Below are 27096 nucleotides of genomic sequence, written 5' to 3'. Positions count from 1 at the left end.
TGTATCGTCAGCGTGGCATTAAATAAAATGCAACAAGATAACTGTCGTTCAACATGGCTAATTCGGCATTTGAGCTAGGTATACGTGTAAAACAAAATAGTGCGCTGATTTTGTCGTTCAGACATAAGTTAAGGTCATTATCAATATGCTAGGTAGGTATGTGTAGGAGTCACGAGTTTATCAACTTAGGTACATAACTAGGACATTGGGGGTAGGGTTAGATGTCAGGCTTATTATGCTCTATGTGGAGGCATGGTTCTCAGAGCATGACTAAAAGGCGTTGCTATATCTTATATAATATTGAAGAAAAAACTTGGTTATATGAAAAGCCTATATGTCTCAGCTTCTAGTAGTACAATTATTGGCTAACCCTGCAACCCTCGAAGTCAACATGCCTAGGGAACCTATCTAGATCTTGTTGCTTAAGTGTGTCATCGCTTTAACATCTAGACATATAAGTGATTATGCTGTAGCAAGATTCAACAAAATATGAGACCACTGGTAACAAGCATTAAAAAAGAAAAAAGGAAAGGTAATATGATCAATTGAAAGGAATTGCTGCAGTACTGGAAGCTAGTTTCTTAGGTAAACTTAGAGTCTGCCTATATGTCCGAAGAATGCGCCAGCTTATGAGAAGTAGTTAAAGTTGGCTGGGTAGTAAGCCATAACGGTGGCAGGGGTTGCTCCAGGCTAAATAAAAGAGAGTACATTAACTACTTGGGCTAGATACTAAATTAGACGTCAGGGTAAACTAGTGTGATATAGTGACATCGGGGGAAAGTGCCCGCACAATTTAGATTAAGGTATGTCAGCTGAGGGTCAGGGAAACGGGCTCTTCAGCCTATGCCCAGTGCGGGAATGTCTCGATAGCTGACACGGTTGGCCCCTTCGATGTTATTAAGGATGTATGCACAATGTTGACATTAACACTGTCAATAATAACAGGCTGAACAGAGCTTACTGTTTGTGTTAGGGTATACTTGACATCAATTTTTAGAGTACATCATGCTAGGCAATACATGAATAAAACATTGCTGGTTGGGCTTAGGTTTAGATAGGGCTAGCTAGTAACATATTACGACTACAGTATACATAACAGGTTGTCTAGGAGCACAGTCCGTGAAAAGAATGGAACATATCGCCATCTCACAGGCAAGAGGGGTAAGCTGTAGATAGGCTTGGACAGGTATTTATAGAACATCAGCTCTAACCTGGAGCTTGTAACGTAACCAGGCTTAGTTAATTATGTAGCTATATAGTAGGTAACGGAACTTTAGCAAATACATGTATTAATATTTCAAAAGGCTATCTATTGCTTATGGTTAAACTGGTCTACAACTTGGACTTTTAACAAAACAAACTCGCTTACAAACTGTCATGTCTTTACACTTTTATGTTGCTGGGTCAGCCGTCTTGAATTTGAGGCTCAGTTCAGCGGCTCGTTTTGGCCTGCAGCCATATCCCAGAGTGAGAGAGTTAGAAAGTTAACCGGTGTCCCGGCTGGGCTTCTGTTTAACATACTTGTGTGGTCCTTTTCGGTGGTCCCTGTCGCTCGTCGAGAGCGAAGTTCTCCTCCCACCCCAGGCCTGTTCCAGAGCCTGTGTCTTGTTGTCAGTCTTGGTATTGCGGAGCATGGAAGGTACGCCCTTCGGCTCCATCTAAGTGGTAACTGAGGCGTAGGTAACCGGCGTGGTGCTCCGTGGTCTGAAAGGGGCGGTTTTTGCTGGATCCCAGCTGTGGCTCGGGGTGGCGGGTAAGTCCTGTGGTAAACCCAGGGTTCGGAGAAGGGCCGCTGCCTCGTGCATGCTGTGGATTTGGTGCGTCGTTTCACCCTGTTGTATCAGGAGCGTGTGCGAGGACCTCCAGCGATAAGGTACGTTGTTGCGCTGGAGTGTGGAGGTGAGAGGCCGAAGAGACCTGCGCCACGCCAGAGTTCCACTGGACAGGTCGGCATAAAAGGTTAGTTTGGTATTTTCAAATCGTATGGGGGTTTTACCTCGGACTGCCGTGAGGACCTTCGATTTGTCAGTCCCGTTTTTAAAGGCGAGTATGGTGTCCCTTGTGGCCGCTTCTGGGGCCACAGCCGGTTTCGGAATTCAAAAGAGCTCTGTGGGTGTTATGGCGTTAGCTTGGTCTGTGGGCAGTATGGTGGTTAGCAGGCGCTTGACCATGTGTGGTAGGTCCGTCTCCGGCAACCCCTTTGGGAGTCCCCTGACCTTGATATTGAGTCTCCGTCTGGCGTCTTCCTGGGTTGCGAGGCGCCGTTCATATAGCATATTTTGTTCGCGTAGGTCCTGTATGTCGCTTCGCAGTGAGGCGATGGTACTCTGCTGTTCTTGGGAAGAGGCCTCCAGTACTGCAATGCAACCTGTCAGGCCCTGCAGCTCTCCCCTTAGCGCAGTGACATCTGCGAGGATGTTCTTTTGGAGGTCTGCTAGCAGGGTCTTTAACACCCCAGTGGTCACCAGGTCGGCGTCTGGGTCCTTCCTTGGTCCGCTGGGTTTTGCCTTCGGCTTTGGGTCCAGGTTTGGGAGGTATTCATCTTCAGCTCCCTCGGAGTAACCATCTGAAAAATCCGAGCAGCCTCCGTGGAGCGCCGCCATATTGGATCCGCTCGGGCCGCACGCTTGCCGCCACATTTCCCCTATTGTGAGCCCTGGGGCCGGTTTATCCAGCATCTGCTTCTTGTGTTTTCGTCCCATCAGGGTTGAGGGGTTTCCCACTTTCGGTTAATGGGTGTTGGGGGTAGTTTCTGTCGGTTTTATGTTAATTTTCTTTCGATTTGTTCGGAGCTCCAAAGATGTGCGTCCGCTTCTCTCCGCTTCCAGGCCACGCCCTGCATTGTGCTCTTAACACATTTCCAGTTCTCCCTTCCTGCCTATCCATGGCTGATGGTATTTTTCTGTCCTTCTAGATCTGGAGTAGGCAATCTTCGACACTCTAGATGTCGTGGACTACATCTCCCCTGATTCTTTGCCAGCATTTTGGCTGTAAGAGTAATATGGGAGACGTTTTTTACACCAACTGGAGTGTCGAAGGTTGCCCACACCTGTTCTAGATTTACTGATATGATGGGGGAGCTGCTGGAGAGAGTGAAACACCAGGTGTCATGTAAAGGAAGATGGACTGGACAGGGCTCTATTCAATCTCAAAGATTTACAGACCCTGCAATGGACACTGCTGCATCACATTGTGAATTATTTCACATTGAGCAATATGGTGTTTAAAAAAGATCTGCCAGTTTAGTGGAGCTGTGATCTCCTATGGGAATGTGGGATAGTTTCAACAGTCTGATCTGTTAGATTTAGGAGTTTTCCTCTCTTAAGAATGTTAAGCAACTAGAGATCTAGAAAACAGTGTCAGTACCCCTATTTTAACTCCCTCACTCAGTACCCAGATGGAGAGAGGGGAATTAGATCCCTATACTTACTAAAATAGGTGACCTTCTCAGACAAATTAATACAGTCATCTTTTCAATTAAAACACAATATTCTTGACTCCAAACAATTATATTTGTCCTTTATATTAAAGGTGATGACTGGCCCAATTCCAAAGGCTTAGTACTAGACAAACAGACTAGGAGCCGCTATCACCAGCCTCCTATATATATATATATATATATATAATAGTATATAATAAGATTGCACCATGATTGTACCAAGTAAAATCAGACCCTAATAATGGCACAACCTCCTTCCAGATCTTACTGCAAATGGCCTCCTAATAAGTACCAATTAACTTCTCACATTATTACCAGTAGCTTATTTTCAGAAAATGCACAGTAAAAAAACAAAAAACAAAACGCTCACTTTACACCCGAATGAAACAATTCCAATTGTAATTCTGTGACACGAACAAACCTCCTTAACACAATGATATCACATACACTGCTATTTAAGGGAAACAAACCTTAAATCTTAGAAACTGGTATCTAAACCAAGTAAACCCAATTTCTTTGTAGACCATCTAAGGTCAGGGGCTGCTTCCAATACATGCTTTTGTCATATGGTACCTGGTATTTAAATCATGGTTAACGCCTAATGAAATAATAAACTATAAGCTTTACTCCTATAGTTCATCTCCCTTTACATATGCTTTGTATCGCCTAATACCTACATACGCTTTCAATCGTCTAATAAAAATACGTTTGAAATAGTGATTTTAAAAAAAAGATTGATAATTTCATTCACCTGATAGTGTCCCTTTAAAATGTCTCAATGGGAAGTAAAACATTTGTATTGACCAAGAAACTGACTTCTTTAGTAAAAATGGGTCAATGATTGCTTAAGAAGAGCCCTGCTCATGAATGCTTCTTTGCAGAATCAGATATTTCAAGGATATTATGTATTGCTTGCCTGCAATATGATCTCTTCCTCTTTCTAAGCTATTTTCCGTTATCCTTAAATAATTAATGCTCTGTACATTACCACTAAAGGATCTATGGGTCCTTGCAAAAACTGTGTTGGCAAGTCACCAAGTATAGAAATACACAGGTGACCAATGAATTACCTAGGGGGCAACCATGCGTGGAATAATATGAGCAACAAAGTAGTTTCTCTAGAAAGCGTGTGCTTTTTGTTTTCCTTCACTGTTGTTTACATATATGCGATGCCCAGTTATTTTAATTATTTTCTACCAATTGGAGCCCTCAATGCAAATATTGAAAATAAGAACTCTCTCCTCAGACATTCTCATGGCCGAGCTTGCTACAGTGCCTGAGGTTGTTTTGGAGGATCGTCAAAAGGATGTATTTCAGACAATCTTTGAAGTGTAAAACATTATATAGAGCCTAATGGAACCAGCTACTATTTCAACATAAGGTGGTGTGGGTATCATTTTTCTTAAAAAATATCCAAAACGTATATTAACTTAAATGTGTAATTTTTAAAGCTGCAACTCACATTGTCATTGGGGTACAGGACTCGGGAGATATTTTCAGCCAGATTTCTGTCCAAGACAGCCTCTATATAATCACCAACATTAACTGAAATAGAGAAAAATATAAAAAATATATATTAAAGGATACGGTCTACAGATAAAGATAGTCAATACAATGTAATGCGTGTAAAAACTTAAAACATTTATTAAACCATAACAATAAGCCAGCCTTGTTGCCTCACTGGAAAAAAATTATTTAATTAAACTATGAAACTCAAAAGTGTCATAAACATTCACCCATGCTAAGTGTTATCACAGCTTTCAGGATGCAAAGGTCTGACCCAGTCATATCTCTAAAATTCAGCAGATTTATAAAGCTAACTGCAATACAGGAGATAACAGAAGAGGTGAATATACACAACATTCGAAGAAATGTCCATATACACCTAAAGTGAACCTTATCAGAAGTTCGCTTTGTGAATACACCATATTTCACAAAGATTGTGGTGTATTCAATGTAAATATAAAGATTTACTCACCTTTCCTCCACTCCAGCGCTGCTTTGTGGGAGTTACTCTTCATAACCCACTTAAGCCTCCTCCGCTCCTCCAAATCTTTGATTTGCCCTGCTTGGTAAGCATACCCAAAGCAGGGCAAATCTCGTCAGTGATGTTGGCACACTGGCGTCGTTGCCAGCGTCGGAATGGAGCACATGTGCTGTGGTTCCTACTATGAGTGGAGAGCAGAGGGGCCTCTTGTGTGAGGCACTGACTGAAAGCTGGGGGGGTGGGGGAAATACTCAAATAGATTTTTCTCCAAATCTATATATTTGCTAATAAAACTGATAGCACGATGTATAGATAAGATCTTACTCTCAGTGTAATGAGCATAAGTTGTTTGGGGTAGGACAGGTGCCCTTTGAAGCATCATTAAAGTCCGGCAGCAATGTAGTTTTTTCAACCATGTACACAAGTATCCATGCACAACCACCTGTTTGCCAATGCTATCTCATAATGAGAATGTTTAGTACATAACTAATCTGGCAAACAGGTGATAAGAGTCTTTGTTAAACAGGAAAGAGAGAGCTTCAATATCAAATATGGGCTTTGTTTTGTGTTATTGTGTTATAAACGTGATAAACTCTGAGTGGTTAGATTTTCCTGTATGTAGATTAAAATAAAGAGCATTTCTATGAGGCTGCAGTGATTCCATTTTATGGATGCTAGTGGACAAGATTTGTATAACCGACATTTATATTTATATTAAATGGTCACAGTCATTCACTAAAGTGTGAATTGTTGGGAAGTCAAACTGAATTTCCCCCATCTACCTACATCATTATAAATCTTTGTTTTCCACCCAGACTAGGAATCGGACTTCAATACTGATTTACATCTCAAAGGCATCACACACTTTCTTTGGCATTACCTGGGCCTCTTCTCAAACCCCCGTTTAATGACACAAGCTCAATTTCTGTCCAAGTTTCCCATATCCTTCCAAAGGATTCCTCAATTTTAATTGGATATATATTTACTCATTGTACCAGTGTGTTTTTTTCTTACATTTTCCCATGTCTACTACACAATAAAGTTACCGGTATATTGATTTCTATCTGTTATCTCGCTAATTGAATAGTAAAATAGTTCACAAATCAAGATTTATTATCTATTTATTATTATAATTTTTTTATAATTCTTTATTTTTGCGGTGCTTTAAAGGAACAACATGCAAGTAAAGACATTTTGACAATTCCAAGATTAGCGCATGAGAAAAGCATACGTCAAGTTTGCAGCACCATTTTTGATAATATAGTAGGAATATAACAGGCATGTCTAAGTAGGTGTTCAAACCATAACAAAGTATTGTATATGGGAAATAGACATGGCGATTACAGAGTTAAGATTAGGTTAGCATGTGTAATAGATGAAACTACAATACAACACACTTATGGGACATGAGAGCGTGTCAGTAGGGTATAGTAAGATAGTCAACTGACTCCCTGACTGGGTAGGGTTTGGCAGTATGAGAGTCCGCTTGTGGGCGCAACTGAGCACCAACAGGTAAGTTCCCCCTCCCATCTCCAGACCCCGAGTCCTTTCCAGGTGTGTTATTGCGTTGTACTTTAGCACGGTTCTGATGATGGCGCCGTCTGACTTAGTCTTGCTGACTCCCGTAGATGTGGTTGGCCTGTCAGGGCCTCCCTCCATAGAGCCCTAAGTGGAGACAGGCAGGTGATGCGAATAGTGGGTGCCATAGTTGCAATTCTGCTCGGGATATGCTGTTCCCTCCATTCTCCATTCTGCTGCGGTTTGCTAACCGTGTGCAGGATACTTGGGACAGCCGAAGCCTCGGGTCCCTCCAGTGCTTGTCTGAGTTGGTCTGTTTTGGCGCCATTCCCTGTATATTAAGGATAAGTGCAGCGGCCATCTTGCGTAGTGTGGTTTGCAGGGTATGTTGCCACTTTATGTGGGCCTTAGCTGCAATCAATACAGGTCCAGGCAGGTCAGGAAATGAAATACCGTCCCCTTCCCCCCAGTCAATTTCCCACACCAGGCCTCAAGTTTTGCCCATTGGACGGCATTCTCTATGGGCAGATCTGTGTTTTATTTTTTAGTTGAAGGTGCACAGGCACCTCTACTCCCAAACTATCATCCGCTGGAGCAAAAAGTCAGCGTGAAAAAGTAGGTAGATTACGGTTTGAGTGAAAGTGCTGGGGATCTTATGGATTGTGCATCTTTCCAGCTTGGAGGTCAGGCTCCACCCCCCTATTATTTATTTTTTAAAGGATCACTACAGAGTCAGGAACACAAACATGTATTCCTGACCCTATAGTGTTAACACCACCATCTAGCCCCCCTGGGCCCCTCATGCCTCCATAGTTTAAATATACTGTATTCAAGCCTGAAGCTGTAAATCTGCATGCTGTTAGACTCAGAAAAACAAGCAGTCTGCTGACATGTGGTAGCCTGATCCAATCACAGTGTTTCCCCATAGGATTGGCTGAGACTGACAAAGTGGCAGAGACAACATGATTCAAACACAGCCCTAGCCAATCAGCATCTCCTCATAGAGATGAATTGAATCAATGAATCTCTATGAGGAAAGTTCAGTGTCTGCAGGATGCTGTGCACAGTGCTGCCCTGTGCTCTGCTGACAGCAGATCTGAGTGGATGGAGGCATATTATGCCTCCATCAACTCCGAAGTCCCTCTGGTTCACTCTGAGTGACTGCAACTGGAGGTGTTCCTAGCTTTCAGTGTAAACACTGTATTTTCTCAGAAAATATAGTGTTTACATGAAAAAAGGCTGCAGGGAGCTGTAGTTCTCACCTGAACAACCTCATTAAGCTGAAGTTGTTCAGGTGACTATAGTGTCCCTTTAAATCTAATTTGAGGCTAAAAATATTCACAAAAATCTAATACAATATTAATTTAGAATGAATAACTCTGTGTCTAACTGCAAAATCATTAAAACAAAGCCTAAAAAAATATCAATAATTACAAAAAAAATTTATATAATTTTTTTGATATGTTCCTTTGAAATCGTTAAAGATGGTAATTCACCTTATATGTCTATATTCACGTACACAAACACTATTTGCAGGAACATTCCAAATAGGTCATAACCTTCTCAGTGACCTCTGACCCTGTCAACTCTAGCCTTTGTTTATCCCTGTGCTTTAGCACATACACCACACTGATTAACTCAATATTTTTTGTATAGCCAAAGACTTTTTAAGAATATCATTTCAAATATATATTTAGTATAATAGACTTTTAAAAACATACGCCATTATTCCTTTCAGTAGCTGTTTGTATTTTTTGTATTAAACAATACTTACGGAAAATTTCTATACTGTTAAAAATAGTAAATCTCTTAAATGTACATTATAGGTTTATATATACCGTATTTATCGGAGTATAACACGCACTTTTTTCCCCTGAAAATAGGGGGGAAATCGTGGGTGCGTGTTATACGCCGATATCCCATAATTACTTACCTGTCCTGAAGCGTGGGCCGGCTTCACAGCTTGCACCGCGGTACAGGAACTTTAATTTCATGTTCCGGTTTCCGGCAGGACTGAAAGGAAGTGTGCACAATAGTGTGCACACTTCCTTTCAGTCCCGCCGGAAACCGGAACATGAAATTAAAGTTCCTGTACCGCGATGCAAGCTGTGAAGCCGGCCCACGCTTCAGGACAGGTAAGTAATTATGGGAGGGGAAGTACACTATGGGAGGGGGAAGTACACTATGGGAGGGGAGGGGAGGAGGGGAGGGGAAGTACACTATGGGAGGGGAGGGGAGGGGGGGGGAAGTACACTATGGGAGGGGGGGGAAGTACACTATGGGAGGGGAGGGGGGGAGTACACTATGGGAGGGGAGGGGGGGAAGTACACTATGGGAGGGGAGGGGGGGAAGTACACTATGGGAGGGGAGGGGGGGAAGTACACTATGGGAGGGGAGGGGGAAGTACACTATGGGAGGGGAGGGGAGGGGGAAGTACACTATGGGAGGGGAGGGGAGGGGGGGAAGTACACTATGGGGGGGAGGGGAGGGGGGGAAGTACACTATGGGGGGAGGGGAGGGGGGGGGAGAATACTATGGGAGGGGGAGAATACTATGGGAGGGGAGGGGGGGAGAATACTATGGGAGGGGAGGGGGGGAGAATACTATGGGAGGGGAGGGGGGGAGAATACTATGGGAGGGGAGGGGGAGAATACTATGGGAGGGGAGGGGGGAGAATACTATGGGAGGGGAGGGGGGGAGAATACTAGGGGAGGGGGGGAGAATACTATGGAAAGGGGGGGAATACTATGGGATGAGGGGGGAACACTATGGGATGAGGGGGGAACACTATGGGATGAGGGGGGAATACTATGGGATGAGGGGGGGGGAATACTATGGGAGGGGGGAAATTTCCTGGAATTTCTTTCTAAAAATGAGGTGCGTGTTATACGCCAGTGCGTGTTATACGCCGATAAATACGGTATATATTCCAACAGTTGGGAAAATAGACACATTGCAACTCAGCTATTATCCACAGATTTTGTAATTTATGAAATAAAGTATATAAAAATCATGGTAGAAAAGTCTATGCAATGAAAACCCACTCACTGGGGTTTAAAAATTATTTCTTTCTTATTTTTGTTTCCATTTATCTATACATTTTTCTAACTAAAGAAGAAACATGTATATTATGTGTTATTTTAGTTTCTTACCACATCCTGCCTGGAACCACAAAGAGAATTGTGAGTTTTCTCAATCTAAAGTGCACAAGCCCTTTATACATTTCTTTAAATGACCCCAAAAACCTTCCACACAATTAATTTTAATAAACGATACTGAATGAGACTCAATGCAGCATTGATGATGACTGATTATTATTCTATTATTTATATAGCGCCAGCAAAATCCGTAGCGCTGTACAATGGGATCATCCTTAACCCGCCACTAAGACTTTGAAATAATTAGCAATGAGTGAATATTCCTTTCACAGCGACCTCTGTATATTTCTTAATGCTGCTTATGTCTCAAATAGCTAGAACTGACATTTTCAAAGTATTGCTATCACTATCATAGAGCCATTAGTATTTTCATGCATTGTCAGTTTAGTCACTAGCTCCTGTACTTGACCTATGTCGAGAGCTCTGGATAAGGGAATTTTATGAATAAAATGTAAAAAATATATATACATATTCTTTAGTGCTTGTTTGAAAAAAATAAAAATGTTTAGAATTACAGTTCACAAAACATTTCTTGCTCTGAAGAAGACAAATAAAGAATCATATTTCTTTCATAAAAATTTATATGACATCCTAACAACCTTGGCAAGATCTAAACTAAAATAGCAGTAGCCTGGGGCACACGTATTCCCCTTATATGGTCATCCCAAGACTGTCGCTAGCACTGTACAGATAATCACAAGAGCGAGACAATGTAACAATTCTTACAATGTAAGTGTGCTCCTGTAATAGAAAAACCTGTTGAAAGATGTCCTTTCCTTGCCACATTGCCAATCGGTACCATCACCAAGAATGAGTATGACCAAAATAGAAAACTGATGATTAAAGCAGTCACTGCTTTCATAAAATTCCCTTTCTAACAAAAGGAATGTCCTGTCCACTCCATCTGCTGTGCACAGTATTCCCTTTCTCACAGTATATTAAGCAGCTTTTTCATACTGCTCCAGCGTTAACTGGTTTTCAGGTGCACAGACCTGATCAAAACAGGTCCTGTATCTTCTGCATTAGATCCAATTTTGGCCAGCAGGTACCTCTATAGATGCAGTAAGTCCTTGAGTGACCTAAAGCAGTGTTCTGTAACCTTTTAGCACCCGCGGCCTGGCGAAAAGAGCAAGTGTGTGTGTGAAGGGTGTGTGTATGTGTATGGTTGGGTGGAAGGGGGGGTGGCAGTGTGTGTGTGTATATGGGGGGCAGTGTGGGTGTGGGGGAAGTGTGTGTGTATGTAGGGTAGTGTGTTTGGGTATGGGGGCAGTGTGTGTGTATAGGGGAGAATGATTGTGGGGTTGGAGGGTAGATCCAAAATATGTTTTTTTAATTAAAAAAAAAAGTAAAAAAAGTAATTTTGATATCCCCCCCCCTCCCTGCTTACCTTTGCCTGGGAGGAGGGACATTTCCTGCACTCCTTCGTGGCCTGGTGGGGAAGCCCTGGTGGTCCCAGTGATTAGAGTGAACTCTAGCAGCCTCAGGAGCTGCTAGAGTTCACTCTCGCGAGATTCAGAGCGTTGCCGTTGTAACCACAGCAACGCTCCGTGCTCGCGGGAGGAGAACCCGGCGGAGCTGCAGGTTAGTGTCCCCGGGTCCTCTCTCCATCCCCTGCTGGCTGCCAAGTTGCCTGCAGAGACGGCAGGGGAGAGGAAGGCACGGTTCCCGGTGCTATGATCATAAGAGCAAGAGACTTGTTTATCTAAGCTGTCAACATTATGAGGGTTAAAAGGGACAATTTTATCTGGAAGAATTGTATTAAGAGGTTATAGTGATGCATGTATGAAAACTTAGCTGTATGGAACACACCCTTTTACCCCTCTTTCGAGGCTACCAAAACAAATCCGCTAACACTAACGGTAAGGAATCTTATTTCAAGAGTTTAATAATCAGGATTTCCATTACTGATAATGCTTCTATTCTAAAAAGGTGAGATGGAACTGCAATCAATCGCCCAACGTAATCTGAGTCTGGGTGCAGCCAGGCCTTCCCCAGTACCAAGAGACCATTAGATAAGTAGACCAAAAATAGAGAGGTCCAGGCACTCCAGAACACAGTGAAATAGGCAGTTTATTGAACTCACAGCCAACACAACGTTTCTACCAAACTGGTCTTTGTCAAGCTTAATAGATAGATAGATAGCATAAATGTGATCATATTTTACTCATATCACTAAATGCACATTACATTAAACAGACCATTATATCAGACAATGCACTTACAGTCTTGAAGATTAAAATCATTTGGTGCCTTGGCAGACCAAAGCCTCATTGTATTAACAGTGTTGTTTTTGTATCCAGGAACTGGAGTGTCATAAGGCATTGCAAGAACAATCTGAGGAGAGAAAATACAACAGACCTTTATTAGCACAGGCTAACCCAGCAATGCATAAATGTACATGCAATCAACGCCAGCCAATATCTGTCATCTTAACCGCCTTATTTTTGTGTGTTCACTGCAACACCCCACAGAACCACTGTAATAAAATAAACCAAAATGATGATAATATCACTAAAGCGGTTCTAACGGTAGGTCCCCAGCTGTTGTAGATCTGCACCTACCAAATTGCCAGCCACCTTAAGCCTGGCAGTCGTAAGTTTGACAAAGCATCATGGGATTTGTAGTTCAGCTATTTATTTTTGTGTCCACCCCTTGACCTAAACTATTACAGTGTGTAATCAGAGATCAAGCAGGAACAGTGGGAGCTGGGATGGATAATGTTCGACTGACATGCTTTTTTCCCAGCATTTGTTTGAGAGAAGCAGATGGCATGAAATGTCTTCACTAAATACACAGAAAAGACGATTAGAATCTAGAGCTTGCAGACCAGTTGCTTTAAAAATGCACTCACAATACTTATGCCTATCACACAGATCTAGTGTGTGTAACACAGACACATACCTGAGTATCCACCCATTTGGAGCCTTCGGCCGTCTGCTCCACTCGTCCATAGAAATGAACTGGGAGCATGAACTCCGGACGTGCTTTCTCCCACGGGTTACCATAACGCAGCCAGTCATCCGCTTCCTCAACCTTTATCAACAGGGAATGGTGAGTTATTCCACAAGCACAGAAAGTATGCAAATAAAAATTTGGAGAGGTTTATATCAAGGGCCCTAATTTGATGACCTTTGCATTGAAAAGTAATGATTTGTTCAACCTTTTGACACTCAAAGGGTAAATTTATTGTAGTTTAGCAAGTCTTAGGGTGAGCTGTTTGCAAAGTATTATTGTTTAGCATTTTTCTTTTATCGAGTGTGGCGAAACCGACCTAGCCACGTGTCCTTGGAGGGGGCTGCTTGCCAGCCTCTTGCCTTTGGACTACGGACCAGACTTTATGTGAATGTGTTAACCCAGATAGCTATGCCATGGAGCCCATTCGTTTAGTTAAAGACTTCGGCTCCATGGCAATTGAACTGTGTGAATAGGATCTGCGCGCTATTCAGTAGTTTTGTGCGCTCACATCCCAGCTATCTGGGGATATGTGAAATGTCTGTGTGTTATGTGTAAAAGGTGACTTTATGTATTTTAAAGTGTTTTACTGTCTTTGTGTCCCCATGTGCTCAATGGAGTCTGTCTCTGTCCTGGGAGGTAATTGGATTACTTCTCCAGGAGAGAAGGCTCTGTAAAACCGGTCTGAGCCGGAAAGCCATGCTGGCAGGGGTTTTAAAAGATACTTTACTAACTTTTGAACCCCTGGTCTGATTCATGCCATTTTTTAATATGTTGTTCCCCTGAATGGATTGATTGTGGATATGTATTTTTATGTGAATGTGATGTATGGTTTTAGAGTTATGAAAGTTGGGTAGAAAGTATGTTTTAACTGTATGTATAATTGCGTTTTCTCTCAGGATAAGGGGAGGAATATGTGGGATGTAACGGATGTGTGAGTGGTTGTTTTATACCTCCCTGTGGGCGGACCTGTATTTGTAACAACTGCAATAAAAACCAGGCTGGGTGTGCCAGCACCTCAGTCCTGCTTAACCCTCAAAGTGAAGTGTCGTCTCATTATTGGGGGAGGATTTATTGTATGCTGTTCCAGTTTGACTGCTAGGAGTGTAAACCTATTCATATGGTTTCCTATTCAACTGTCTACAGCATTCATATGCTTGAGAGGATTTATACGCTTCTCTGATTCGGTGGTTGTGGTGTCTGCTGCAGTGCTTGGAGTCCTCAGGAAACACTAGGAGCATCCATTAACGGAGGTACCCAGTCGGGGTACCAGGCTATCCGTTACATCGAGCAACACATATTTCAAAATATATTTTTTCTACTTGTGTACTTATGTATAACTTTTGAATTAGGGGGAGTGTGGGAGGCTTGTAATCATAAATAGTTGGCAAGCATGTTTAGCCCTGAACCAAGCCCCAATCAATAGCTACATTGATACCAAAATGAGCAGTAAGGAACTTACTCCAACAAGTATTACATATTGTGATCCCTCTATAACCCTCAATAGATTTGAATATTCAAACAATCATGTAAATACGCGCAGTGCCGGGGACAATATAATCCTTCAAATCACGAGTTGTTAGAAATTTTATTAACAAATAACACCTTTTCTGTTTAACAAACACAAAGACTTTTGCATAATGTATTGAAAATTAATAAAATTATGCTATATGTAGTAGCCAAACTGCAGGTTGAAAAATCAAATAGTAAAAAACAAAATCAGATTTGTACCAAGGGAAATCTTGTTCTCACATGATTCCCACATGGTTTTTATCCGTGATGTTACTTTATATAAAATCATTGCTAAAATAAACTCAGCAATATTTTCAGTAACACTTGCATAGAACAGGTGTACTAAAATGATCTTTGCCTTGTTACATCTCAATGAACTAATACTAAACCAATGAACATGCAAGGTTTTATGGTTTTGGTATTTCCCTTGAAAACTGACAGGGTATTAAAGCCATATAACATAAATACAGAATAATTAGTTGATGTAAAAGATTATCAGGGTCAAGTTTAACACACATTGTGTTTATTTTTTTTAGCACGCAATTGAACACAGCACAGAGCTCAATTAGTACTGCTGTCTTAAGCTGGTTCTGTCTAAGTATTACATAAATAAGTAGTAACCATGGCAAAATGGAATTTTACCGAGTTCTGGATTTACCTGCCAGCCATTCATAATCCTTTGATTGAATATCCCAAACTCATATCGGATTCCATAGCCATATGCAGCCAAGCCCAGAGTGGCCATTGAATCAAGGAAGCAAGCTAAAACACAAAAAAACAAACAAAACAAAAAAACACAATTACCAAATGGTTACAAATCTAAAGTCACAGACAACAGCTTTGTGAAGACGTAGAGACATTATATCCGAGATATATCACAACAAAAGCAGCTGGTATTCTGGGGGCAAAGTGCTAAAGATAGAGCAATCATCATAGAGCTAGTATAGCCTTAATCCATAGCTATCACAATTATAAGTAAATAAACTTGGCAAGCATTACATATTGTGAGCTCTCTATAGCCCTCAATTGATTTAAATTGTCAAACATATATATTCAAACAATGCGTGTCCAAGAGCTCTTTCTCCTTCAGTGAATATACAAAAGATCTACACTAATGTCCAACTTTTTATTTATTTTTTTAATAGCTGCAACTTTTAAATACATTACTCCTGAAAAGGAAATCCATAGTTTTCAACTTTTCATAACAACATATATACCACTGCAAGACGTCACGGAGATCAGGCAGCATATTAGGATTTATGAGGGTTCTAGCAAAAGGGTTGCTCCAACAAAAGACAAAATGGCGTTCTCCATGCAACAGGTAGGGGTTAGTATATCTTTAAAAGCAATAAACTTGTCACAGGTTGAAAGAATGCTCCCATTAAATTGGTAACTAAAAAATCCTTTAAAATTATCTTAGAAAAGGAAATGGACAAACCTTTATTAAGAAATGGGAATCAGACTGTACTACAAATGTTACCAATAAACAATGGAACAAGATGGTTTTATAAGTCAATAAATATCACTCTTTGTCAATTAAAATTCAGGAGAATTCCTTTAAGATCTTATCAGGGTGGTATAGAGACCCAGTTACATAAAATCCAACAAGGTACCTCAGATACATGTTGGCGAGGTTTGAACTCAGCAGCCTCTAAACTACTTTCAATGACTTCCTCCCTCGGGTTATCACAGTGGGCTATTTCTCCCACCCATGTAGCTGGCAATATCCTCAACCTCATTTTCTCTTATGCATGTATAGTATCTAATATCTGCAACACTCCATTTCCTCTGATCACCAACTCTTATTGTTTGCTCTTAAGTACCGCCACACCCAACAACCTCAGCCTAACACCCCCTTCACTCAGGAGGAATCTTAATTCTATTGACCTCCAGCAGCTGTCAGCTGATATTTATTCACAACTGCTGTGCATCACTTCCCTCTCCTGTCCTTCACTGGCCATCTCCACATATAACTCTACTCTTACATCTGCCTTGAACGCTGCAGCCCCGCTCCAAACATGCACCTCGAGGAGGACACGCCCCCAACCATGGCATACTAAATCAACACACTATCTGTGGAGTTGCTCCCGTTGTGCTGAACGCTCCTGGAGGAAGTCTCGCACCCAGACAGACTACCGTATATACTCGAGTATAAGCCGACCCGAATATAAGCCGAGGCCCCTAATTTTACCCCAAAAAACTGGGAAAACTTATTGACTCGAGTATAAGACTAGGGTGGGAAATGCAGCAGCTACTGGTAAATTTCTAAATAAAATTAGATCCTAAAAAAATTATATTAATTGAATATTTATTTACAGTGTGTGTATGAGTGCAGCGTGTGTGTATGAGTGCAGCGTGTGTTTTTTTAATTATTTTAATATTTTTTTATGATTAATTTTTATTAATTTTATTTTATTTTATTTTTATTTTTTTATTATTTTAATATTTATTTATTATTTTATTTGTAGTATTTATTATTATTTTTTTTTTCGTCCCCCCTCCCTGCTTTATACATAGCAGGGAGTGGGGCTCCTTCCCTGGTGGTCTAGTGGCATTGGTAGTTCAGTGGGGGGGAGGAGGGGGCTATCAGAGAGTTTACTTACCTCTCCTGCAGCTCCTGTCAGCTCTCTCCTCCTCTGCGCCGGTCCGTTCAGCACCTCTATCAGCTCACACTGTAAGTCTCGCGAGAGCCGCGGCTCTCGCAAGACTTACAGTGGGAGCTGACCGAGGTGCTGAACGGACGGCACAGAGGAGGAGAGAGCTGACAGGAGCTGCAGGAGAGGTAAGTAAACTCTCTGACAGCCCCCACAGCCCCAGTCTGTATTATGGCAATGTAAATTGCCATAATACAGACTATTGACTCGAGTATAAGCCGAGTTGGGGTTTTTCAGCACAAAAAATGCTCGAGTATATACGGTATCTCCATTATAGATTCCTATTGTGTTCATACAGCACAGCCCTTGCCCTCGCCAAAGAGTCATACTTTTCCTCTCTCATTAGATCGTGCTTACGCAATCCCAGGCGTCTCTTTGACACCTTTAACTCTTTTCTTCGCCACCCCACAAACTAACCTTATAGCCGATAGCTTTGTATGCTGCTTTACCGACAAGATTGAACAGCTAAGGAAAGAATTCTCCCCACCTTGCCGTTCTCTTTCTCAACCACACGTTGATCTCTCTCCCCCTGTCTTGTACCTTCCTTAACACACATCTTCAACTGCTCTCTCTCTTTTGGCGTTGTCCCTGCTGACCTTAAACATGCCACTGTAGTACCTATACTGAAAAAACCATCTCTTGACCCGTCCTGCCCCTCGAACTATCGTCCCATATCCCTGCTCGCTTTTTCCTCAAAGCTTCTGGAAAGACTTATCTTTACCCGTATGTCTCACTTCCTCAATTCCAACTCTCTCCTTGACCCTCTTCAATCTGGCTTCCGCCCTCTCCACTCTATTGAGACTGCTCTTATAAAAGTTATGAACAACCTAATCACAGCTAAATCCAAAGGCCACTACTCCATACTAATTCTTCTTGACCTCTCTGCTGCCTTTGACACCGTTGATAATGCTCTCCTTCTTCAAACTCTTCAATCACTCGGTCTCTGTGACTCTGTCCTCTCGTGGTTTTCCTCTTATCTCTCCCAATGCTCATTCAGTGTCTTCTTTTCTAATGAAACCTCCTCCCCTCGTTCTGTCTCGGCTGGAGTCCCCCAAGGCTCTGTCATTGGTCCCCTTCTATTTTCTTTTTATACTGCCTCTCTTGGCAAACTTATTACCTCATTTTGATTCCACTACCACCTGTACGCTGATGATACCCAGATATATCTCTCCTCCCCGGATCTCTCCCCTGCCGTCCTGCAACGTGTCACTGCTTGCCTTTCTTCCATCTCTGACTGGATGTCCTCCCGCTTTCTAAAACTCAATCTCTCTAAAACTAAGCTCCTTGTCTTTCCTCCTCCTAATACTGATCCTTCTCTTTCGCTTTCCCTTTAAGTTAGTGGTATCCACATCAGTCCATCCTTGCAAGCGTGCTGTCGTAGCGTCATACTTGATTCTTGTCAGGATCCCGCGGGCGGCTGCGAGGGGAGGCTGCAGTCCGCTCGCGGCACTCACCCTCCATCCGTCCGCGGTCCCCTTCTCCTTGTGCGCTTGGCGAGCGGCATCCTCCCAGCCTCGGATGACGCCCGCGTCTTCCTCTTCGTCCCCCAGCGGCAGCATGCATGACGCTGCACGCTGGGAGACCGCCCAGTTTTGTAAACGCCGGGGTCAGCCACCTGACCCGGCGTTAAAGGCACAGTGCCTCAATCACAGTGGGAGGTATAGCTATCTCCCACGTGTGATTGTTAACTCTGTTTGGAAATTATCCAATCAGAGTTAAGCAATTGGTTTAAATACTTACCTTTCCTGTCTCTCTCTGTCCTGTTGTGGTCTTTGCTTTCTAGTATTGCTGTTCTACTTGTGGTTCTCTCTGGTTTACGTACTCTCTGGCTTGTTTATCCGACCTTGTGACTTTCTCCTACCCTTTGACCTCGGCTTGTCTCTCGTTATTCTGTCTTCTGGTTCCCCTTACTCGGCTTGTCTCCAGACTATTCTTTGTGTGCTTAGCCCGGCCACTCTAAGGTCCGGTACTGCACCTTTTCTGTGTGTGTGATGGTGTGTTTTGGTTCCCAGAATCGTGACAATTCTAGCTTCACTTTTGAGTCTCACATCCAGTATGTTGCCAAATCCTGTAGATTCCATCTTAAAAACATAGCCCGCATCCGCCCCTTTCTTACGCAAGATGCTACCAAGGAGCTTGTCCGTGCTCTAGTAAATTCCTGCATGGATTATTGTAACCCTCTCCTAATTGGTCTTCCCAAAAGCCGTATTGCTCCGCTACAGTCTGTAATGAATGCTGCCGCCAGACTGATTTTCCTCTCTAATCGGTCCTCTCACAACTCATCCCTCTGTCAATACTTACATTGGCTTCCTGTATCCTCAAAGTGCTAACTCATTCAAAGGGTCACCCCACCTCCTATAGACTGTAAGCTCGTTTGAGCAGGGTCCTCTTCAACCAATTGTTCCTGTAAGTTTTCTTGTAATTGTCCTATTTATAGTAAAATCCCTCCTCTCATAATATTGTAAAGCACTATGGAATCTGTTGGCGCTATATAAATGGCAATAATAATAATAATAATAATAGAAAAGGGCACCAACCTACACATATGGTGGTTTTGCCCACTCTTATTCCCATTATCGGAAAAAAAGATCTTGAAATTGAAATGAACCCTACATTAATGCAATCATTGTTAAATTCAATAAAGAATCTGATCCCAAGATATTGGAGACAAACACAAATCCCCTCACTCAATGAATGGTATAATATGGTAGATGAAATATGTGAAATGGAACATGTAATATATCTAAGTATAGGAAAAAGTATAGAACTTCATAAAAGATGGTCTCCTTGGATTGAATATAAAAACAAAACTGTAAGGGAAAACAATTACATTTATTTGTAGTTCTTAACGGAATTTTTTATTTTATGATTGGAAACTGCATTACAGGAGGGGGAGGTATGGGGGTGTGGATTAGTGGGGATGTAGTAGCGGATGTTTTACCAGGATATATATATATGTATGGTTGTGGGGTTTTTTTTTATATGTTTTTTTTTTCCGTTTTATATGTTTGTAAAAAATAAATTAATTTATAATAAAGAAATATAAAAATGTTTTTTTTAAATCTATATGGGGTTCCCCACCAGAAATTAGCCCATTGGCAAGTGAAAATGTAGCCCTAGCAAGTAGTAATTCACAGTCTGGTGAGTATGCCATGTACTCTCCAAGATTGCTGCATATAGAGCGTGAAATCTTAAACTTTGCATGCAAATTACATACCTGCCAAACGACCCAATCCACCGTTACCAAGGCCTGCATCCTCTTCTATCTCCTCTAGCTCTTCCATATCCAGTCCAAGCTAAAGAGAGGAAGAAGAGAGGAAAAAATCCATAGTTACAGATTGACTTTGCAAGTCCTATTATACACACTCAAAACCCAAGGCTTTATCCTACAAGATTAAATAAGATGTTAAGAGCAAAATACTAATTTATTTCTGGTTAGAGAAATATATGGGTGGATTGGCGCTATTAGAAAATAATGGGAACAGCAACAACCCCCAAGTGCCAAACAAATCACCCAAAGGCACTATACAAATACAAATGGTGAAAAGAAACAAAAAGAGGAGGGGGGTGCTATATATATGAAAACACAGTGTTATACTTATATCTGTATACAGGTGGTCCTGTCAAGGATCTGCCGAATCGATCTAGAAACAAATTATGTACATAGCATAATACTGTATAACACAAATAGTGAATGAATATAATTTGGTATTGGGTCACTCACGATCTCCAAAGCCTATTATAGCAGGCTTAGACTGTAACAGCTCTTCATAAAGTCATGCAGACTATGATTTTCAGGATGTTCCACTTTTTTGATTTTCTCCCCGATCACATCAAAAGCCTCAATAGCCAAATGGATACGATTAAAGGGATTTATTCAATAAAATAACAAATTCACAAAGTGATAAAAAAGTATAAAAGTACAGGGCACAACGCGTTTCGACTCTAGGTCTTCTTCCAAGGTGCATATGGTCCGGACAGTTTCAAACTCTTTAAATAAGTCCGGTGTTGCCGGTTTTCCCGGGCAAATTTTAAAGATGGCGTTAAAGTAAAGCAGTATCCGGGTCAAGGACTGAATACGAACTTATCCACGATGACGTCACTGACGCAAGTCACGTCGGAGGAACCCGGAAGTGACGTCACAACACGGAAGTGAATTGAAAATTTGCCCGGGAAAACCGGCAACACCGGACTTATTTAAAGAGTTTGAAACTGTCCGGACCATATGCACCTTGGAAGAAGACCTAGAGTCGAAACGCGTTGTGCCCTGTACTTTTATACTTTTTTATCACTTTGTGAATTTGTTATTTTATTGAATAAATCCCTTTAATCGTATCCATTTGGCTATTGAGGCTTTTGATGTGATCGGGGAGAAAATCAAAAAAGTGGAACATCCTGAAAATCATAGTCTGCATGACTTTATGAAGAGCTGTTACAGTCTAAGCCTGCTATAATAGGCTTTGGAGATCGTGAGTGACCCAATACCAAATTATATTCATTCACTATTTGTGTTATACAGTATTATGCTATGTACATAATTTGTTTCTAGATCGATTCGGCAGATCCTTGACAGGACCACCTGTATACAGATATAAGTATAACACTGTGTTTTCATATATATAGCACCCCCCTCCTCTTTTTGTTTCTTTTCACCATTTGTATTTGTATAGTGCCTTTGGGTGATTTGTTTGGCACTTGGGGGTTGTTGCTGTTCCCATTATTTTCTAATAGCGCCAATCCACCCATATATTTCTCTAACCAGAAATAAATTAGTATTTTGCTATTGTCTAAATCACCAGGGTGTGGGCAGCCAGACCATCATGGACATCTTTGAAAAAAGAGCAAAGATGCAAAGATGGACAGATGAAATTTTTCAAGAAATAGAGGTTGAAACCCCAGAAAAATATAAAATAACTGATAATTTGAAGGAAATTAGTATATTATTGGAAAAACTGCTAACTAAAGAGTTAAAAATTAAGTGGGAGGTATTCACGATGGAAAAATATTTGAGTGACCAAATAACCCCTAGAGGTCTCCGCTTCACGAAATACCCCACGTTTGATCGGGATGATAAAAGATTCATGGACATATGGGAAAAAGCCTTAGAGTCTTTTTCAATAACCATGATGCAGATTATAGTAGACCAAAGGAAAAGGAATTTAGACGTTTTAGACAAAATCATTAAAGAAATTCGTGAAAAACTGGAACCATATATTGGAACCAGGGACTTTGAATTAATCTCCGATCCGATTATGGGAAAATTAGATAAGTTGGAATCAATCATTATTACCAATAAAAAGAAAAAATATCAACGAGATATTAATGATTATGCCACTAATAATGTCAGAAAAAAACCTAAAGACAATTTTAATCAAGGGAATTTTAGAGTAAAAGAAAACAACCAACAAAGGGAAAGAAAACACTACACAAATAATTATGTCCCTAATCAAACATATAATAGACCATCAAAGACATATAACCCCACGTCAGAATGGACAGAGGTTAGGAGACAGAAATCAAGGGAAGGAGCCCACCGAGATGGTAAACATCAAAGTTACAATTCTCAAAAGGCCCCCCCAAACTATGGTGTCAAAAAGAGGCATCCATACAACCATAGGAATAGAGACCCTGACTCGAGTCAGAGGTCCCCAATTAGAGAAAGGCGAGATATCCCTATATCTAACCGGTTTGAACCCCTGAGCCAGTTAGAAAAAAAGAGGAGTGAACCTTTTTTAGAGGAGCGTTGGGACGAGTTGAGAGAAAAAACTCTGATCCCTACCAAAAGAAGGTACAGAGAGGTAGAAGAAGGGGAAATAGGGGAGGAAAAAGATTGGAGAGACCCAAGAGGGAAAATGATGAGAAGATAAAGATCTTTAACCTTTCTAAAAAATTTTTGAGTAATGACCAAATAAAAATCTTGGGAAAGGGTTTCAAATTTGTCCCGAGCTGTAATGTTGATCAATTTGATGCATATACAGATATCAATCGTTTTATGAGAAAGCTATGCATAAAAAAGTTTTTCGATAAAAAAATCAATACGGGAGACCCCAGCACTACAGAACCAGGGGAATTTGTACATACAGGCCTAAAAGCCCCCTCTACCTTTTACCCCATCCATCTGAAATCCAACCCAATGAAGGTCTTCGAAAAAGCATGTGTCAAAGACTTAAAAAAGATAAAAGCCAATAAAAAGAATAATCTTACCAAACTAGAGTTATTGGCAATACAAAATTTACGGAAAGACCCTGAAATAGTGATTAAACCCGCGGATAAGGGTGGTGGGGTAGTGGTGATGGATAGGGATAAATATGTGGCAGAAATTAATCGCCAACTTGAAGACAAAGATACTTATACCCAATTAAACAATAATCCCCAGCAAGATATTCAAAAAACATTTGTAAATTATTTAGATGAAGGCCTTTTAAAGGGAATCCTTAACAAAAAAGAGTATGATTTCTTGAATATTAGGTCCCCAAAAATTCCAGTGATCTATGTATTACCGAAACTTCACAAAGACGATAAGAATCCTCCGGGGAGACCAATAGTCTCTGGAGTGGGCTCCCTTTTGTCCAACTTATCGAAATACATAGATACCCTCCTCCAACCTCTAGTCAAAGAAAACCCCTCATATTTAAAGGACTCTATGAGCCTGTTGAAAATATTAAAAAATTTTAGATGGGAAAGTGACTTTGCACTCATTACTTGTGATGTCACGAGTCTCTACACCTGTATTGACCATGACATTGGGTGCAAGGCAAATTATTCATTTCTAGAAATATCTGGTCTGTACCCTAAAGACCAAATAGATTTCGTAATGGAGGGAATTTCCCTAATTCTTAGGAATAATTTTTTCTGGTTCGAGGGGGACTTTTATTTACAACGTCGAGGGACCGCTATGGGGACCAGGTTCGCACCCAGTTATGCTAATTTATTTATGGCCTACTGGGAGAAACATTTTGTGTATTCCCAGCATGACTGGAGTGCGAACCTGGTCCTTTATAGACGATATATAGATGACATTTTTATTATTTGGAGAGGAGGCTACTCTACCTTTTTGGAATTTTTTAATTTTCTTAATTCAAATGAGTGGAATATAAAGCTGACCCAAGAATATAGCCAACAAAAAATTAATTTTCTGGATTTGGAGATTTTTGTTAAAAATGACACCTTAGAAACCTGCACCTTCTTCAAACCGGTAGACGTTAATGGATATATTCATAAAGAGAGCTGTCATTTTCGCCCATGGCTGGACAATATACCAAGAGGCCAGTTTCTACGCATGAGGCGAAACTGTACAGAAATAGGAAATTTTGACTCTCAAACCCAAATTTTAAAAAAACAGTTTGTAAGTAGGGGATACTGTGAAAGTCTTCTAGATCAGGAGATAAAACAAATTAGAGATATGGAAAGAGACACCTTATTAGAATATAAATCCAAAACGATACTAGAGAAGAAGGATGATAAAATACCCATCATATGCAATTATAATCAAGACCACGGGAAATTAAGAAGAATGTTTAACAAACATTGGCACATCCTGCAACAGGATGAGGAAATTCTACCCTACCTCAATGAGAGACCCAAACTAATCTTTAGAGGAGCCTGTAATCTAAAGCAGAAATTAACTTCGAGTCATTTAGAATTATTGAAACCTAAAGAGAATTTCTTAACTTCACATAAAGCCCTACAGAAAGGCTTCCATTATTGTGGGGAATGTATGGGCTGTAAAAATATTGGAAAGAAACCCAAAAGAATAGAAGTTTTTAAATCAAGGATTGGCTCTGTTAATTTCAAAATCAACTCCTTTATCACTTGTCACACTAAAAATGTAGTGTATTTGCTCACGTGTCCTTGTGGACTCCAATATGTGGGGAAAACAACAAGGAATTTAAAAATAAGGATACGTGAGCACATCTACAACATAAGGAGAGGTTTTTTAAAACACAGTGTTTCCTCACATTTTCTGAATGTCCATGGTGGGAATCCAGCAGGTCTTAATTTCTATGGGATCCAGTCCATCAAATCCCATTGGAGGGGAGGCCAAATCGAGTCCACGTTGAGTCGTAGCGAAATGAGATGGATTTTTGACCTGGAGACATTAACTCCGGGCGGACTCAACGTGGACTTCGAAATGGCAGCCCTTATTTAGAAGATCAGCCCCTCTATATTCAGTTTGCCTTTTTGGATTATCCTTTCCCTTGGTATATTTTTTTAAAACAATTTTTTATATTATTCAAAAATTCTTTTATTATTCAAAAATATATATATTTTTTATTATTCCAAATTTTTAAAAAATGTTTTCTATATACACATATATAAGTTTTTTACCTATTAGGATCTTTTGGACAAAACCGTCTCCACACCTGTGTTCTCTACTTATGTTGTAGAATAAATAGATACTATCTTTGAAACTAAAAGTTTTTTTTTTGTTAATCATAATTGGATTTGTATATTTGCACAGTAAGATGTGGATTAGTTATTTCTAATGGCTCTAATTCCCTTACCGAAGAGTGGACTTTACAAAATAAGTTGCCACCTTTAAAGATGGCGTTAAAGTAAAGCAGTATCCGGGTCAAGGACTGAATACGAACTTATCCACGATGACGTCACCGACGCAAGTCACGTCGGAGGAACCCGGAAGTGACGTCACAACACGGAAGTGAATTGAAAATTTGCCCGGGAAAACCGGCAACACCGGACTTATTTAAAGAGTTTGAAACTGTCCGGACCATATGCACCTTGGAAGAAGACCTAGAGTCGAAACGCGTTGTGCCCTGTACTTTTATACTTTTTTATCACTTTGTGAATTTGTTATTTTATTGAATAAATCCCTTTAATCGTATCCATTTGGCTATTGAGGCTTTTGATGTGATCGGGGAGAAAATCAAAAAAGTGGAACATCCTGAAAATCATAGTCTGCATGACTTTATGAAGAGCTGTTACAGTCTAAGCCTGCTATAATAGGCTTTGGAGATCGTGAGTGACCCAATACCAAATTATATTCATTCACTATTTGTGTTATACAGTATTATGCTATGTACATTGTAGCGGCACCCCGGTGTAGTAGGGGTTTACGCCGCTGAGAAGGTGTCCTTTCCCCCAAGCACGAAGTTAGCTACAGCATAACAGGTTCCCCACAGTTACGATATCCAAGTAATAGTCATCCCCTCCAAGCACGAGACGAGACTCTGTGTTGAGGGTCAAAGTAGGAATAATGTTTATTCGGTAACTCGGGCTTTTATGCCGTACAACAACTCCTCCCCGTATCCGGAGGAGATAATACATTTACAGTGGGAGTCACTCCCACTGTACCGAGCAGAATATTATGCCATTATTACAAGTTTATATAACACACACAATATGTAACGAAAATACATTGTGCTACGTGTACTAGGGAACGGAGATCTAGGGGAACAATATACGTGAAAATCCCCTAGATCGGTTGGGCCGTTCGCCAGATACACGTTTGCACCAATTACTCAAAAACTATACAAGATAAACGGAAACTCTCTGTTGGACCGGGTGTCTTTAGTTCGGTACTTTGGATCCGTCGACTAGCATGGGCGTACGTCGTTGGTAAGGTCGGAATTCGTCGTGTGGAAAGTTCGGGCATTAGTCCAGGTGGTCAAAATGGCCGCGACCCATTGTTCTCTCCACGTGGCGATGTATACCGTACGGATCCACAAGTACCCGAAATCCACAATAATCCATATGCAACGGCAATTCTCCGAGATGGTATCTGTTACACCAGAAAGGGGTCTGTCACACGGCTCCCTCCTAGTGGTACACTCCGGCAGACCTGGATTGATCCTTTCGGATTAACTTAGGGATGACCGGAATTCATTTGTCCGGAGAATTGTCCAGTTGTCGAGACAA

The 27096-nt window shown here is 41.0% G+C and overlaps 1 protein-coding gene across 1 annotated transcript in view; it reads right to left on the bottom strand.

The window, feature by feature from the left end:
• PYGB (glycogen phosphorylase B) overlaps positions 1-27096 on the bottom strand; it is a 107448-nt gene that overhangs the window by 36660 nt on the left and 43692 nt on the right. The window contains exons 3-7 of the mRNA XM_063443707.1: positions 20438-20516; positions 15225-15328; positions 13004-13135; positions 12325-12436; positions 4902-4984 (exon numbers count right to left, since the gene is read on the bottom strand). Coding sequence (XP_063299777.1) covers positions 4902-4984; positions 12325-12436; positions 13004-13135; positions 15225-15328; positions 20438-20516 — 510 coding nt within the window. The remainder of the gene's footprint in view (positions 1-4901; positions 4985-12324; positions 12437-13003; positions 13136-15224; positions 15329-20437; positions 20517-27096) is intronic.

This window comes from Pelobates fuscus, chromosome 2, assembly GCF_036172605.1.
Source record: "Pelobates fuscus isolate aPelFus1 chromosome 2, aPelFus1.pri, whole genome shotgun sequence".
In the NCBI taxonomy this organism is placed as follows: Eukaryota; Metazoa; Chordata; class Amphibia; order Anura; family Pelobatidae; genus Pelobates; species Pelobates fuscus.
Note: the sequence above shows the minus strand (reverse complement) of the source record. Positions and strands in the feature narration are given on the sequence as shown.